The sequence below is a fragment of the Ranitomeya imitator genome, chromosome 5 (assembly GCF_032444005.1).
Source record: "Ranitomeya imitator isolate aRanImi1 chromosome 5, aRanImi1.pri, whole genome shotgun sequence".
Taxonomy (NCBI): Eukaryota; Metazoa; Chordata; class Amphibia; order Anura; family Dendrobatidae; genus Ranitomeya; species Ranitomeya imitator.
Genome location: NC_091286.1, coordinates 380,075,070 through 380,090,839, shown reverse-complemented (window position 1 = coordinate 380,090,839; position 15,770 = coordinate 380,075,070). Strand labels below are relative to the sequence as shown.

General features: G+C 42.3%; 1 protein-coding gene across 5 annotated transcripts in view; it reads right to left on the bottom strand.

Annotated features, from left to right (window-relative positions):
* Window positions 1-15,770, bottom strand: part of DST (dystonin) — a 750,022-nt gene that overhangs the window by 283,133 nt on the left and 451,119 nt on the right. For all 5 annotated transcript variants that reach the window (XM_069726740.1, XM_069726743.1, XM_069726742.1 and 2 more), the window contains 5 exons: window positions 15,399-15,524; window positions 14,200-14,352; window positions 11,449-11,603; window positions 8,331-8,457; window positions 6,875-7,058 (listed from right to left, as the gene is read on the bottom strand). In XM_069726740.1, coding sequence (XP_069582841.1) covers window positions 6,875-7,058; window positions 8,331-8,457; window positions 11,449-11,603; window positions 14,200-14,352; window positions 15,399-15,524 — 745 coding nt within the window. The remainder of the gene's footprint in view (window positions 1-6,874; window positions 7,059-8,330; window positions 8,458-11,448; window positions 11,604-14,199; window positions 14,353-15,398; window positions 15,525-15,770) is intronic.

The window sequence follows — 15,770 nt, the reverse complement described above, 5'->3', positions numbered from 1 at the left end:
AATATACTACGTGAATGGGCAATATAGTACGTGGGTGGGCAATATAGTACGTGGGTGGGCAATATAGTACGTGGCTGGGCAATATACTACGTGGCTGGGCAATATACTACGTGGCTGGGCAATATACTACGTGGCTGGGCAATATACTACGTGACTGGGCAATATACTACGTGGCTGGGCAATATACTACGTGGCTGTGCAATATACTACGTGACTGGGCAATATACTACGTGACTGGGCAATATACTACGTGGCTGGGCAATATACTACGTGGCTGTGCAATATACTACGTCGCTGTGCAATATACTACGTGGCTGGGCAATATACTACGTGGCTCTGTGCTGTATACTACGTGACTGGGCAATATACTACGTGACTGGGCAATATACTACGTGGCTGGGCGATATACTACGTGGCTGGGCAATATGCTACGTGACTGGGCAATATACTACGTGACTGGGCAATATACTACGTGGCTGGGCAATATGCTACGCGGCTGGGCAATATTCTACGTGGCTGGGCAATATTCTACGTGGCTGGGCAATATACTACGGGGCTGACCAATATACTACGTGAATGGGCAATATAGTACGTGGGTGGGCAATATAGTACGTGGCTGGGCAATATAGTACGTGGCTGGGCAATATAGTACGTGGCTCGGCAATATAGTATTTGGCTGGGCAATATAGTATGTGGCTGGGCAATATACTACGAGGACATGCATATTCTAGAATACCCGAATCGGGCCAACATCTAGTATATATATAATTAAACTGAAGCATTTAAGACTTCTGCACCCATATTTTTTACTAAGGATTCCAGAAGTCTGTAAGACTGCCATAATGGGGTATAGGTTTTAAACTTTATTAATAGGGGAATTTTTTATATTTCACTACAGCATGTTCCATTGATCTCTGCCTTTTTTTCTTCCTATAGTAGATATTTTTGACTCCGCTATAAGGTGTTATAATATAGTAAAATGAACTACTTAAATTAGATATTATGTCACAAATTCACAAAATTTTTAAGAAATGCTACTTTTCCTTAAACATGAGTATTACATGAGAACTGAGTGTGTTATTTGACCAAACACTGTGGACCCGATTCATGAAGACCAGCGTTGTTCACACTGGTCTTTGCTGAGGAGGCATGCTGTAGTCAGACACCCGTGATTCATGAAGAGGTGCTTGCTTCTTCGTGAAGCAGGAGCGACTGACAACTGACAAGTGGCGTACTACTGCATGGGCCATGCCACAAATCTCACTCTAGTCAGTTACTGGAGTGAGATTTCTGGCATTGGGAACGCCACAGATCATCATCAATTAGTCGAGCTGTAGGGTAACGCTCTTGCTGTAACCTGTCCTACCTCAGTTCCGCCTACTTCGTCAGAGCTGGGAGAAACTGGCGTGAAGACGCCAAAAGTCTCAAAATATAGGCGATGCACCTACATTTTTTGACTTTTCAAAGCTTTAACCCCTTAAGCCCCGAGGGTGGTTTGCACGTTAATGACCGGGCCAATTTTTACAATTCTGACCACTGTCCCTTTATGAGGTTATAATTCTGGAACGCTTCAACGGATCTTGGCGATTCTGACATTGTTTTCTCGTGACATATTGTACTTCATTTTAGTGGTAACATTTATTCGATATAACTTGCGTTTATTTGTGAAAAAAACGGAAATTTGGCGAAAAATTAGAAAATTTCGCAATTTTCCAACTTTAAATTTTTATGCCCTTAAATCACAGAGATATGTCACGCAAAATACTTAATAAGTAACATTTCCCACATGTCTACTTTACATCAGCACAATTTTGGAACCAAAATTTTTTTTGTTAGGGAGTTATAAGGGTTAAAAGTTGACCAGCAATTTCTCATTTTTACAACACCATTTTTTTTTAGGGACCACATCTCATTTGAAGTCATTTTGAGGGGTCTATATGATAGAAAATACCCAAGTGTGACACCATTCTAAAAACTGCACCCCTCAAGGTGCTCAAAACCACATTCAAGAAGTTTATTAACCCTTCAGGGGTTTCACAGGAATTTTTGGAATGTTTAAATAAAAATGAATATTTAACTTTTTTTCACACAAAATTTATTTCAGCTCCAATTTGTTTTATTTTACCAACAGGATAAAATAGATGCCAAACGTTGTTGTACATTCTGTACTGAGTACGCTGATACCCCATATGTGGGGGTAAACCACTGTTTGGGCGCATGGCAGAGCTCGGAAGGAAAGGAGCGCCATTTGACTTTGCAATGCAAAATTGACAGGAATTGAGATGGGACGCCATGTTGCGTTTGGAGAGCCCCTCATGTGCCTAAACATTGAAACCCCCCACAAGTGACACCATTTTGGAAAGTAGACACCCTAAGGAACTTATCTAGATGTGTGGTGACCACTTTGACCCACCAATTGCTTCACAGAAGTTTATAATGCAGAGCCGTAAAAATAAAAAATCATATTTTTTCACAAAAATGATCTTTTCGCCCCCAATTTTTTATTTTCCCAAGAGTAAGAGAAGAAATTGGACCTCAAAAATTGTTGTCCAATTTGTCCTGAGTATGCTGATACCCCATATATGGGTGTAAACCATTGTTTGGGCGTATGGCAGAGCTCGGAAGGGAAGGAGCGCCATTTTACTTTTCAATGCAAAATTGACTGCAATTGAGATGAGATGCCATGTTGCGTTTGGAGAGCCCCTGATGTGCCTAAACATTGAAATCCCCACAAGTGACACCATTTTGGAAAGTAGACCCCTTAAGGAACTTATCTAGAGGTGTGGTGAGCACTTTGACCCAACAAGTGCTTCACAGAAGTTTATAATGCAGAGCCGTAAAAATAAAAAATCATATTTTTTCACAAAAATGATCTTTTCGCCACCAAATTTTTATTTTCCCAAGGGTAAGAGAAGAAATTAGACCACAAAAGTTGTTGTGCAATTTGTCCTGAGTGCGACGATACCCCATATGTGGGGGTAAACCACTTTTTGGGCGCATAGCAGAGCTCGGAAGGGAAGGAGCGCCATTTGACTTTTCAATGCAAAATTGACTGGAATTAAGATGGGACGCTATGTTGGTTTGGAGAGCCCCTGATGTGCCTAAACATTAAAACCCCCCACAAGTGACACCATTTTGGAAACTAGACCCCCTAAGGAACTTATCTAGATGTGTTTTGAGAGCTTTGAACCTCCAAGTGTTTCACTACAGTTTATAACGCAGAGCCGTTAAAATAATTGTTTGGTTTTTTTTTCGCAAAAATTATTTTTTAACCCCCAGTTTTGTATTTTCACAAGGGTAACAGAATAAATTGGACCCCAAAAGTTGTTGTCCAATTTGTCCTGAGTACGCTGATACCCAATATGTGGGGGGGAACCACTGTTTGGGCGCATGGCAGAGCTCGGAAGGGAAGGAGCACCATTTGGAATGCAGACTTAGATGGATTGGTCTGCAGGAGTCACGTTGCATTTGCAGAGCCCCTGATGTACCCAAACAGTACAAACCCCCCACAAGTGACCCCATATTAGAAACTAGACCTCCCAAGGAACTTATCTAGATGTGTTGTGAGAACTTTGAACCCCTAATTGTTTCACTACAGTTTATAACGCAGAGCCGTGAAAATAAAAATTCTTTTTTTTTTTCACAAAAATGATTTTTTAGCCCCCAGCTTTGTATTTTTACAAGTGTAACAGAATAAATTGGACCCCAAAAGTTGTTGTCCAATTTGTCCTGAGTACGCTGATACCCCATATGTGGGGGGGAACCACTGTTTGGGCGCATGGCAGAGCTCGGAAGGGAAGGAGCGCCATTTGGAATGCAGACTTAGATGGATTGGTCTGCAGGCGTCACGTTGCATTTGCAGAGCCCCTGATGTACCCAAACAGTACAAACCCCCCACAAGTGACCTCATATTGGAAACTAGACCTCCCACTGAACTTATCTAGATGTGTTGTGAAAACTTTGAACCCCCAAGTGTTTCACTACAGTTTACAACGCAGAGCCGTGAAAATAAAAAATCCTTTTTTTTTCCCACAAAAATGATTTTTAGCCCCCCAAATTTTTATTTTCCCAAGGATAACAAGAGAACTTGGACCCAAAAAGTTGTTGTCCAATTTGTCTCGAGTACGATGATACCCCATATGTTGGGGTAAACCCCTGTTTGGGCGCACGGGAGAGCTCGGAAGTGAAGGAGCACTGTTTTACTTTTTCAATGCAGAATTGGCTGGAATTGAGATCGGACGCCATGTCGCGTTTGGAGAGCCCCTGATGTGCCTAAACAGAGGAAACCCCCCAATTATAAATGAAACCCTAATCCAAACGCACCCCTAACCCTAATCCCAACTGTAACCCTAACCACACACCTAACCCTGACACACCCCTAATTCTAATCCCAACCGTAAATGTAATCCAAACCCTAGCCCTAACCTGAATGGGAAAATGGAAATAAATACATTTTTTAAAATTTTATTATTTTTCCCTAAGGCTAGGTTCACATTGCGTTAGGGAAATCCGTTTAGCGCAAGCGGATTGCGCTAACGCAATGTCTTTTTAGGTGTCGTGTTTAGTGGTCGCGTTAACGTCCCCGCTCTGGAAGATCGGGGATCGGACCTCGGGCGCGCCTCGGACGCTGCTTGAACGGTACCTTGCTAGCGCGAGCCAAAAATGGCACGCTCTAGCGATGCGCTACACCCGAAAATCACATTGCTGTCAATGGGTGTGCTAACGGACCCGTTGCACGGCGTTAATTGTGACATTTTTCGCCGTGCAACGCTGTCCGTTAGCGTTAACCCATTAACGCAATGTGAACCTAGCCTAACTAAGGGGGTGATGAAGGGGGGTTTGATTTACTTTTATAGCGTTTTTTATATCGGATTTTTATGATTGGCAGCTGTCACACACTAAAAGACGCTTTTTATAGCAAAAAAGTTTTTGCGTCTCCACATTTTGAGACCTATAATTTTTCCATATTTTGGTCCACAGAGTCATGTGAGGTCTTGTTTTTTGCGGGACGAGCTGACGTTTTTATCGGTTACATTTTCGGACACGTGACAGTTTTTGATCGCTTTTTATTCCGATTTTTTGTGAGGCAGAATGACCAAAAACCAGCTATTCATGAATTTCTTTTGGGGGAGGCGTTTATACCGTTCCGCGTTTGGTAAAATTGATAAAGCAGTTTTATTCTTCGGGTCAGTACGATTACAGCGATACCTCATTTATATCATTTTTTTTATGTTTTGGCGCTTTTATACGATAAAAGCTATTTTATAGAAAAAATAATTATTTTGGCATCACTTTATTCTGAGGACTATAACTTTTTTATTTTTTTGGTTATGATGCTATATGGCGGCGATACTAAATATGTGTACTTTTATTGTTTTTTTGTTTTTTTTTTAGATAAAGAAATGTATTTATGGGAATAATATTTTTTTTTTCTTCTTTTTTTTCTTCTTTATTTAGGAATTATTTTTTTTTTACACGTGTGGAAATTTTTTTTTCTACTTTTTCACTTTGTCCCAGGGGGGGACATCACAGATCACCGATCTGACAGTGTGCACAGCACTCTATCAGATCGGTGATCTGACATACAGCCGGGCAGGATTAGAGCTGCAGCTGCAGCCTGATCCTGACCCGGAAGTGCTCCCTGCAGGACCCGGATGCAGCCCGGCGGCCATTTTGGATCCGGGGACTGCAGGGAGAAGACGCTCGGTACACGGTGAGTACATCACCGTGTACCGATCGTCTCAGGGAAGCACGCAGGGAGCCCCCTCCCTGCACGATGCTTCCCTGCACCGCCGGCACATCGCGATCATCTTTGATCGCGGTGTGCCGGGGGTTAATGTGCCGGGAGCGGTCCGTGACCGCTCCTGGCACATAGTGCCGGATGTCAGCTGCGATAGGCAGCTGACACCCGGCCGCGATCGGCCGCGCTCCCCCCGTGAGCGCGGCCGATCGCATATGACGTACTATCCCGTCCCTGGGAATTAAGTCCCAGGTCACCTGGACGGGATAGTACGTCTTATGGGATTAAGGGGTTAATGCCAGAATTCTGTTGTGAAAGCTTTGATGACTCCAGTCCTATGTGTCTCCATTGAAATATTAGCTTTGTCAAATAATATTCTGAAAATGCGAATATAATTAGTAGCCTATGCTGATCTGGAGCATGGGCCTCTAGTCTCCGTGTACTCAGCTATCTCTATCAGTGATATAATGAGTGGAGCAGTGAGGCACATACAGGACTATTGCTCCACTCAAACAGGGGATTCCAGTACCCTTTTCTTGGGATCAGTGAGGGTCTCAGTGGTCAGACTCTCAGAAATCAATAACTTATCAATTATGTCAATAGATGATCATTTATTATGGTGGGAAAACATGTTTAAAACATGTGCATTTTATAGTTGTAAGGCTGGAAACAATAAATATGTTTATGGCAGCTTTTGATCCAAAAAGAAAAAAATCAAAGGCTGATACTTCTCTTATTTGGATCCTGTGTTTGGCTCTAATCACTACATTAGAACCTGCCACAACCCTTTCCCAGTGATTCCACCTTATGGTTGAATATGTGGGTTTAAGGACTGGCTCTGTATTCCGTTTGATTTGCACTGTAATATATGTGCTCATGGTCGCTCAGTGGTTAGCACTGTTTGCAGCGTTGGGGACCTGCCTACAAATCCTACCAAGATTAACATCTGCAAGGAGTGTGCATGTTCTCCATGTGGATTTCCTCCGGGTTCTCCAGTTTCCTCCCACACTCTGAAGACATACTGATAGGAAATCTAGATTGTGAGCCCCAATGGGAACAGTGCTGATAATGGCTATAAAGCACTGTGGAATTAATTGTGCCATATAAGCAAAGCATAACAAAAAATATATTTACCTCTTTCTGCAGACTTTAGAAGATCTTCATAGTACAGTCTGCAGACATTGACCTCTCTCTCCAGTTGTCCTATATCAGACATGGAGAACATCTTTGACTCCTGGCTGTCTTCCAGGAATTCATCAAAACGAGTTTTCAGATTGCCGAGAACCTGCTGATGTTCTCCAGGAAGCAAGGTTTTAATCTACAAGGAAGAGTTATACAGTTTATTAGTCTCATCAACAGTTATACACAGGAGAAAAGGCAGCACAATGTTGGCACTATATATATCTGCTTGACGCTGCGTGAGATCCTAAATCTATAATTTGCTGGAAGGGCTGTGCTCCATGAATACATAGGGCTGCGTTATATACAGCGTGGCTGCTATATACTACATGGCCAGTGTTATATACTTTGTGGGCAGTGTTATATACCGCGTGGGCTGCATTATATACCACATGGCTGCTATATACTACGTGGGCAGTGTTATATACTACGTGGGCAGTGTTATATACTGCGTGGGCAGTGTTATATACCACGTGGTCTGCGTTATATACCGCGTGGCTGCTATATACTACGTGGCCAGTGTTAGATACTATGTGGGCAGTGTTAGATACTATGTGGGCAGTGTTATATACCGCGTGAGCAGTGTTATATATCGCGTGGCCTGCATTATATACCGTGTGGCTGCTATATACTACATGGCCAGTGTTATATACTATGTGGGCAGTGTTATATACTGCGTAGGCAGTGTTATATACCACATGGGCACCGTTATATACCGCGTAGCTGCTATATACTACGTGGCCAGTGTTAGATACTATGTGGGCAGTGTTATATACCGCGTGGACAGTGTTATATACTGCGTGGGCTGCGTTATATACCACGTGGCTGCTATATACTACGTGGCCAGTGTTAGATACTATGTGGGCTGTGTTATGTACTGGGTGGCATGTGCTACATATTACGTGGCCACTGTTATATACTGCATGGCCTGTGTGGGCAGTGTTATATACCGCGTGGACAGTGTTATATACTGCGTGGGCTGCGTTATATACCACGTGGCTGCTATATACTACGTGGCCAGTGTTAGATACTACGTCGCCTGTGTTATATACTGCGTGGCTGCTATATACTGCGTGGGCTGTTTTATATACTATTTGGGCTGTGTTATATACTGCATGGCTACTGCTATATATTGCGTGGCCTGTATTAACGCATCGGGTATTCTACAATATGTATGTATATAGCAGCCACATAGTATATAGCACAGGCCACGTAGTATTTGTCTGCTATATACTACATGGCTCCTATATACTACGTGGCCTGTGCTATATACTATGTGGCTGCTATATACATGCATACATACATACATATTCTAGAATACCCAATGCGTTAGAATCGGGCCACCATCTAGTATAGTTATATATCTGTAAGTGATCTCAAACAAGACTTAAAATAAAAAAACTAAACATACTGAAGAAACTTTGCTTCCACGGATGGCTTCAATTTCGTTCATTAAGTAATGCCAGGATACCATGCTCTTCATGTTGATATGGGATTCATGCCACAGTGATAAAACACTTTGATACATTTGCTCAATCCTGCAATGAAATATTCCAAATGGTAATTTATAATAAAATGATATATTCTTCAAATTTGATATATTCATAACATTTTAAAACTTGCCAGACACTATTTTTGGGGAGATTCTCAGAAACAGAGCACAGTTGTGCTCAAAAGTTTACATACCCCAGCAGAATTTTTGCTTTCTTGGCCTTTTTCAGAGAATATGAATGATAACACCAAAACTTTTTCTCCACTCATGGTTAGTGGTAGGGTGAAGCCAGTTATTGTCAAACTACTGTGGTTTCTCTTTTTAAATCATAATGACAACCCAAAACTTCCAAATGACCCTGATCAAAAGTTTGCATACCCCATTTCTTAATACCGTGTACTGCACCCTCTAACATCAATGACAGCTTGAAGTCTTTTGTGGTAGTTGTGGATGAGGTTCTTTATTTTCTCGGATGGTAAAGCTGTCCAATCTTCTTGGCAAAAAGCCTCCAGTTCCTGTAAATTCCTGGGCTGGCTAGCATGAACTGTGCACTTGAGATCTCCCCAGAGTTGCTCAATGATACTGAGGTCAGGAGACTAAGATGGCCACTCCAGAACCTTCACTTTGTTCTGCTGTAGCCAATGACAAGTCAACTTGGCCTTGTGTTTTAGATCGGTCATGTTGGAACGTCCAAGTACGTCCCATGCGCAGCGTCCAATTTGCCACCAGTATTTGCTGATAACGTGCTGCATTCATCTTTCCTTCAACTTTGACCAAGTTTCCTGTGCCTTTGTAGCTCACACATCTCCAAAACATCAGCGATCCAACTCCGTCTATTACAGTAGGAATGGTGTTCCTTTGATCATAGACCTTGCTGACCTCTCTCCAAATGTAACATTTATGGTTGTGGCCAAAAAGTTCAATCTTGGTCTCATCACTTCAAATTACCTTGTTCCAGAAGTTTTGAGGCTTGTCCCTGTGCTGTTTTGCGTATTGTAGGCAAGATAATTTGTGGCATTTGTGCAGTAATGGATTTCTTCTGGCGACTCAACCATGCAGCCCATTTTCCTTCAAGTGCCTCATTATTGTGCATCTTGAAACAGCCACACAGAGAGTCCTGTATCTCAGCTTATGTTATTTGTGGGTTTTTCTTTGCATCCCGAACAATTTTCCTGGCAGTTGTGGATGACATTTTTTTGGTCTACCTGACCGTGGTTTTGTTTTTACAGAGCCCGATTTTCCATTTGTTAATCACAGTTTGAACGCTGCTGACTGGCATTATCAATTTCTTGGATATCTTTTTGTATCCCTTTCCTGTTTAACACAGTTCAACTACCTTTTCTCGTAGATCTGTTGACAATTCTTTTGCTTTCCCCATGACTCACAATCCTTAGTGGCTGGATAAAACATGCAAGAGTCTGTCTGGATCCCAGAAACTCATTCAGCTTTTATGCACACACACTGATTACAAGCAAACAGGTCACAGGTGAGGATGTTACTTTTAGTAGCCATTCAAACCCATTTGTTTCAATTTCTGTGTACATTATCAGGCCAAAATCAACAGGGTATATGAACTTTTGATCAGGGTCATTTGAATGTTTTGGATTGTCGTTATGATCAAAAAGAGAAAACACAGAAGTTTGACAATAAATGGCTTCACCCAACCACTAACCATGAGTGGAGAAAAAGTTTTGGTGTTCTCATTCATATTCTCTGAAAAAGCCAAAAAAGCAAAAATTCTGCTGGGGTATGCAAACTTTTGAGCACAATTGTATATAGTACCCAAATCAATTACACTTAAAAAAGTAACCATCATTTTAATTTTTATTTCTCAAATCAAACTACACGTGTAAATAAGCAACTTTCTAATATATCTTATCAGGGAAATCTGCTTCTCTCTCCTCCTGGAGTGATCATTCACTCTCAATTCATGGGTAAAATCTGTAAAATCTGTATTCAGTGACGGCAGATCATCCCATTACTGAGATAGAAGATTACAGTTGGTGCTTTTATATTTCTATTCTACGTAGGAGGGGGGACTAGAGGCAGACACAGACTTTCAGCTGCAATTTCTCTTGAAATGACAGTTATAGTTCTCCGTAAAACTTTATGAGCACCAGCTGCCATTACCTATCTCAGTAGCTGGAAAGTCCATGTTCACTGAAAACAGATTTTACCTATGAATTGAGAATTTTGAGTATGAATGATCTGTCCTGGGGGAGAAAGAAGCAGATTTATGTACTATATACAGTATTACAAAGTTTCTCATTTACTATTAAATTATAAAAAAATAAAAAATATAACAACAGTTACTTTATAAGTTTGTTGGAAACACGAAGTTAAAACAGTTTCTGACTATATGAGTTACTCATCATTTCTGACTTTTAATAGAGAGGGACATTCCTATTTAAAACAGATGGCGTTTTAGTGGTGGCTGCAAATCATCTCCATCTTTGTAAGGGCAGAGGGTCTGAAGCTCCATTTCAGAAAACAAAGCTTCAGCCTCCTATAGAATTTAAACAAATTATCAGCCTAGAATTTTGGACGAAATCTTATATGATAATAATAATTGTAATGTAGGTTACCTAAAGAGTATTCCCAATATGAAAAGTTATCACTTGTAACAATCCGACCACTGAGCCCACCATTGATCCTGAGATGATGGGCACTAAAGTGCTCTGTGTGAGTGGAGCGTCAGTCATTTATCTCTCTATAGGACTGGCGGAGTTAGAGAAATACGTTTTTTAGCTGTATCTGGCAATCCCACACAGAATTAATGAAGGGTTAGTGCTCATGTGTGGCCACCGATGTTCCACAAGACATGTCATAGCCCCGTTCATGAGACTGGAGGGAGTCTCAGTGGTCAATCTGCAATTCATCGCATATGCTGTGAGTGTGACGAGATGATGATATGAAATGTTTGTAAGAACCCTTTAACAAAAGGTCAGCACAAGAGATAGTTTGCTAATTTATTTCATTAGTCTTTGACCCTTATTAAAGTCACATGATTCTTTCCACAGACTATTAGTGGTTGTACCTGTTTGCGGATTCTACAGCTTCCTTGTTTGGTGGTGGCACGGTGAAGCACACAGATGGGACCATGGCTTCATTGCCGGTAGGACTGATCACTTTCCACTTTGCACGGTGTGAGTTGCTTGCCAGTACACATTCATCATCTTTGTAAATAGTTATCTAGTTGTAAAGATGGAAAAACAATTAGGCTATGTTCACACGTTCCTGATTTACCTCCTTTTTTTCAGGACTAAAAACCGCAGCTCTTGGCAGAAAACGCAGGTCCTTTTTTTGAAGCGTTTTTGGTGCATTTTTTGATGCATTTTTTAGTGCGCTTTTTAATGCAGTTTTCTATGCAGAGTCTGTGTGTTTTCTAGGAAGTTTTTTAGGGTTAAAATGGCTGAAAATACCCTAACCCTACCCCTAACCCTAACCCTACCCCTAACCCTACCCCTACCCCTACCCCTACCCCTAACCCTAACCCTACCCCTATTCTAACCTTAGTGGGAAAAAAAAAATTCTTAATTTTTTTACTGTCCCTACCTATGGGGGTGACAAAGGGGGGGGGGGTCATTTACTATTTTTTTTTTATTTTGATCACTGAGATAGATTATATCTCAGTGATCAAAATGCACTTTGGAACGAATCTGCCGGCCGGCAGATTCGGCGGGCGCACTGCGCATGCGCCCGCCATTTTGGAAGATGGCGGCGCCCAGGGAGAAGACGGACGGACGGACACTGGGAGGCCGGGTAAGTATAAGGGGGGGAGATTAGGGCACGGAGGGGGGCGTCGGAGCATGGGGGGGTGGGATTGGGGCACGGGGGGGTGGGATTGGGGCACGGGGGGGCGGGATTGGGGCACGGGGGGGCAGCCACACTGCAGCGGTTCTGCACCACAAACCGCCGAAAACCCGCAGATATTTTTTTCATCTGCGGGTTTTACTGCAGGTTTGACCTCACAATGGAGGTCTATGGGTGCAGAACCGCTGCAGTTCCGCAAAAAGAAGTGACATGGTACTTCTTTTTTACCGCAGCTATTCAGCGCGGCTTTTTTGGGGATTTTCCGCAATGTGGGCACAGCAGTTCCCGTTTTCCATAGGGTACATTGTAATGTACCCTGCATGGAAAACAGCTGCGGACCCGCAGCGGGAAAATCGCGGCGATTCCGCATTAAAAAAAAGGATGGGGTGAACATGGCCTTACTCTGTTTTGTGCGATGTGTCAGCAGTCTTTCAGTCTAATGCCGGGCGATATTTTATTTTTTTAATTAGTTGAGATGATATAGAAGAGAGACAGCTACCACCAGCACAATGCTAAAATTCTGTATGGTAAATTTGGCTGCATTATTTAACAACTTTACATCTCCAATAGTTTTCTGTTTCTAATCCACTATTACAATCATCTCAACGTACATAGATTTGCAGGCCAATAGTTTAGATCAAATGGAGTTTCTCGTGATTCTAAATCTCCAGTAGTGCTAAAACCGAACTTGCAACAGCACCAAATCACTCCCTGATCCCGCCTTACTAAACTGATCAGTAACATGCACAAGGATATCTCTGCATTATCAAAGCATGTAAAGCTGCACTAAGGAAAATGACATCAAACGGATATCTAGGAAAGTGCTGCCTGAGAAAATGGAGTTCTATTAGGAAGGGGATCCAGTCCATAGAAAAACACAAAAGGAGAAGAAAAGCTTGGTATGTCTTGGCATGACCTTCTCCATCACAGCTTACATGGGTTTCCCTCTCATGAATCATTTGCAGCTCCTCTTGCAGTACTGCAGATCTGTGTATTTCCTAGTCTAAGCATGACAGCCCATCACTGGCCACCATGGTCACATGCTCATCTGGATGAAAAAAAGGAACTGAGACTAGTGGGGAACCAAAGATGTGCTAGAAAGGACTGGGAATGGTGGGGAACCAAGGCTGTGATAGAAAGGACTGAGACCAGCGGGGAACCAAAGATGTGCTAGAAAGGACTGGGAATGGTGGGGAACCAAGGCTGTGATAGAAAGGACTGAGACCAGCGGGGAACCAAAGATGTGCTAGAAAGTACTGGGAATGGTGGGGAACCAAGGCTGTGATAGAAAGGACTGAGACCAGCGGGGAACCAAAGATGTGCTAGAAAGGACTGGGAATGGCGGGGAATCAAGCATGTGCTAGAAAGGACCGAGACTGGCGGGGAACCAAGGATGTGCTAGACAGGACTGAGACCAGCGGGGAACCAAGCATGTGCTAGAAAGGACCGAGACCAGTGGGGAACCAAGGATATGCTAGAAAGGACTGAGACCAACAGGGAACCAAGGATGTGCTAGACAGGACTGAGACCAGCGGGGAACCAAAGATGTGCTAGAAAGAACTGAGACCGACAGGGAACCAAGGATGTGCTAGACAGGGCTGAGACCAGCAGGGAACCAAGCATGTGCTAGAAAGGACTGAGACCAGCGGGGGAACCAAGGATGTGCTAGAAAATAGTGAGACCAGTATGCAACCAAGTATGTGCTAGAACAGGAGTAATCTGTGTCTTTTTCAATTTGTTTTAAATTTTAGAGAGGGAAGCCCCTTCCATCTACTCTGGAGAGATTTCTGGAGTATTTTTCTTGTCTGGCATACTGAGACTTCTGTTATACAACACACCAAACTATGGATAATTGTGGATAAGTGTAGACAAGCATTAAAAATTATCCTTCTGAATACTGACCTGAGAATACCATGTAACAGGCAAGTGAACTAGTAAGGCAGGATGCACACTGCCAACGGAATCATATACTGACCTCAATTTGTCTGTAGTCACATATAGATCGAATTGGAACTGATGCTTTAAGTGGATTGTCCGGGTTCCTTGGTTTTAACTGAACCACTGCCTTTGCCCTGCCAACAAGGCTGGCAACTGTGCTTTTATATTGTAAAAGCTGCTCTTTTTCTTCCTGAGTGATTAGAAAGAAACAAGTTATGTATGACATTAAACAGTCGGAACAATCAATTATCCTCTGTGCTCGTCAGTATTAGCAGCGAATCGCTTCTCATGTTGAATGATGGTTCGGGACGCTTGTTTTTGGTTTATTGAAATGTTGGGGATTTTTTCAATTTTTTTTAATAGCTTATAGAAACAAAGGCACTACTTCCAAATTATCTATGCATTTTAGCAATTTGGATTTAAAGAAAACCTTTTTTATATTACGTTCTAAGAAATAACCAGGTGCTCTAATAGAGTACTTCCAAAAGCTCACGAGTAGGTGAAATCCGACAGAGAATGTTCTACCGATAGGTTATTACCTGCCAGCGGGATTTCGGGACCATTGTTGCTGCCTGGACAATATGAGCAATTTTATAACCAGCTGTTTATGGGAATGTAGAGTATCTATTACTCTTGACCACAAGTGCTCACTACTCAAGTTGTCCTAGGGTGCTCGGGTATGCACCGAGTGTTGCAGGTGCTCGAGTGAGATGTTTGAGTCTCTGCGGCCACACAAAACATGCGGGGATTGCCTGGCAAACACGGGAAATCCCAACATGCTTTGTGGCTGTCTGATAGCTGCAAAACATGTGGCTGTGGAACTCGAGCACCGGCAATACTCTGTGCATACCAAAGCACCCTAGGCAAACGCAAGTAACAAACACTTGCGCTCATCAATAGTATCTAATTACGTCCCTCTACAAACTCTACGGCCATATGCAGCCTTTGCGCCACATGGCAAGGAAAATGGGACATATTTCTGCTACTTCTGAAACTGAATAATATAGATTGGAACTGGAAAAATCAGCCAGAATAACATGGCGCCCCTTCAGATAGATGAATGATTATGCAAAGCATGTTCGCACTGTCTTCCATAGCGAGAGCAGCTCTTTGCGGAATCTGTTCCCTTCAGAAAAAAGGAGGGCATCCCATTTAGGGGACCTTATAAGATTTTCATATCGATATGTATGTAACATCTTGCAATGATAAAGGAATACATGCTTTAGTGGCCATTACCATTGATTCCTGTACTAAGTCTTCCAGTTTATGTACGCTGGTTGATTTGTCACAGCTATACTTCCTCAATATGGAATCTTTTAGGGTCTTCAGATATTCGGTGGCATCTTTGGCATCACTGAAATACTACAGTACAAAAGAAACATAACAGTATGTTATATACAAGTCATCACTGCAACCCTGGAGTGGCGATTCGGGAGCAGCACTGATCACACATTGAAATGAATAATGAATTCTCTGCAAATCAGAAGTTTTACTAAATTCAAAGTTACCATAAAGGCTCAATTCCTACTGTACTGGGAATTTGTATCACACAAGCTCAAAAAAAGTATTAATATGCTTTAGTGAGGCCATGCAGAAAATAACATACAG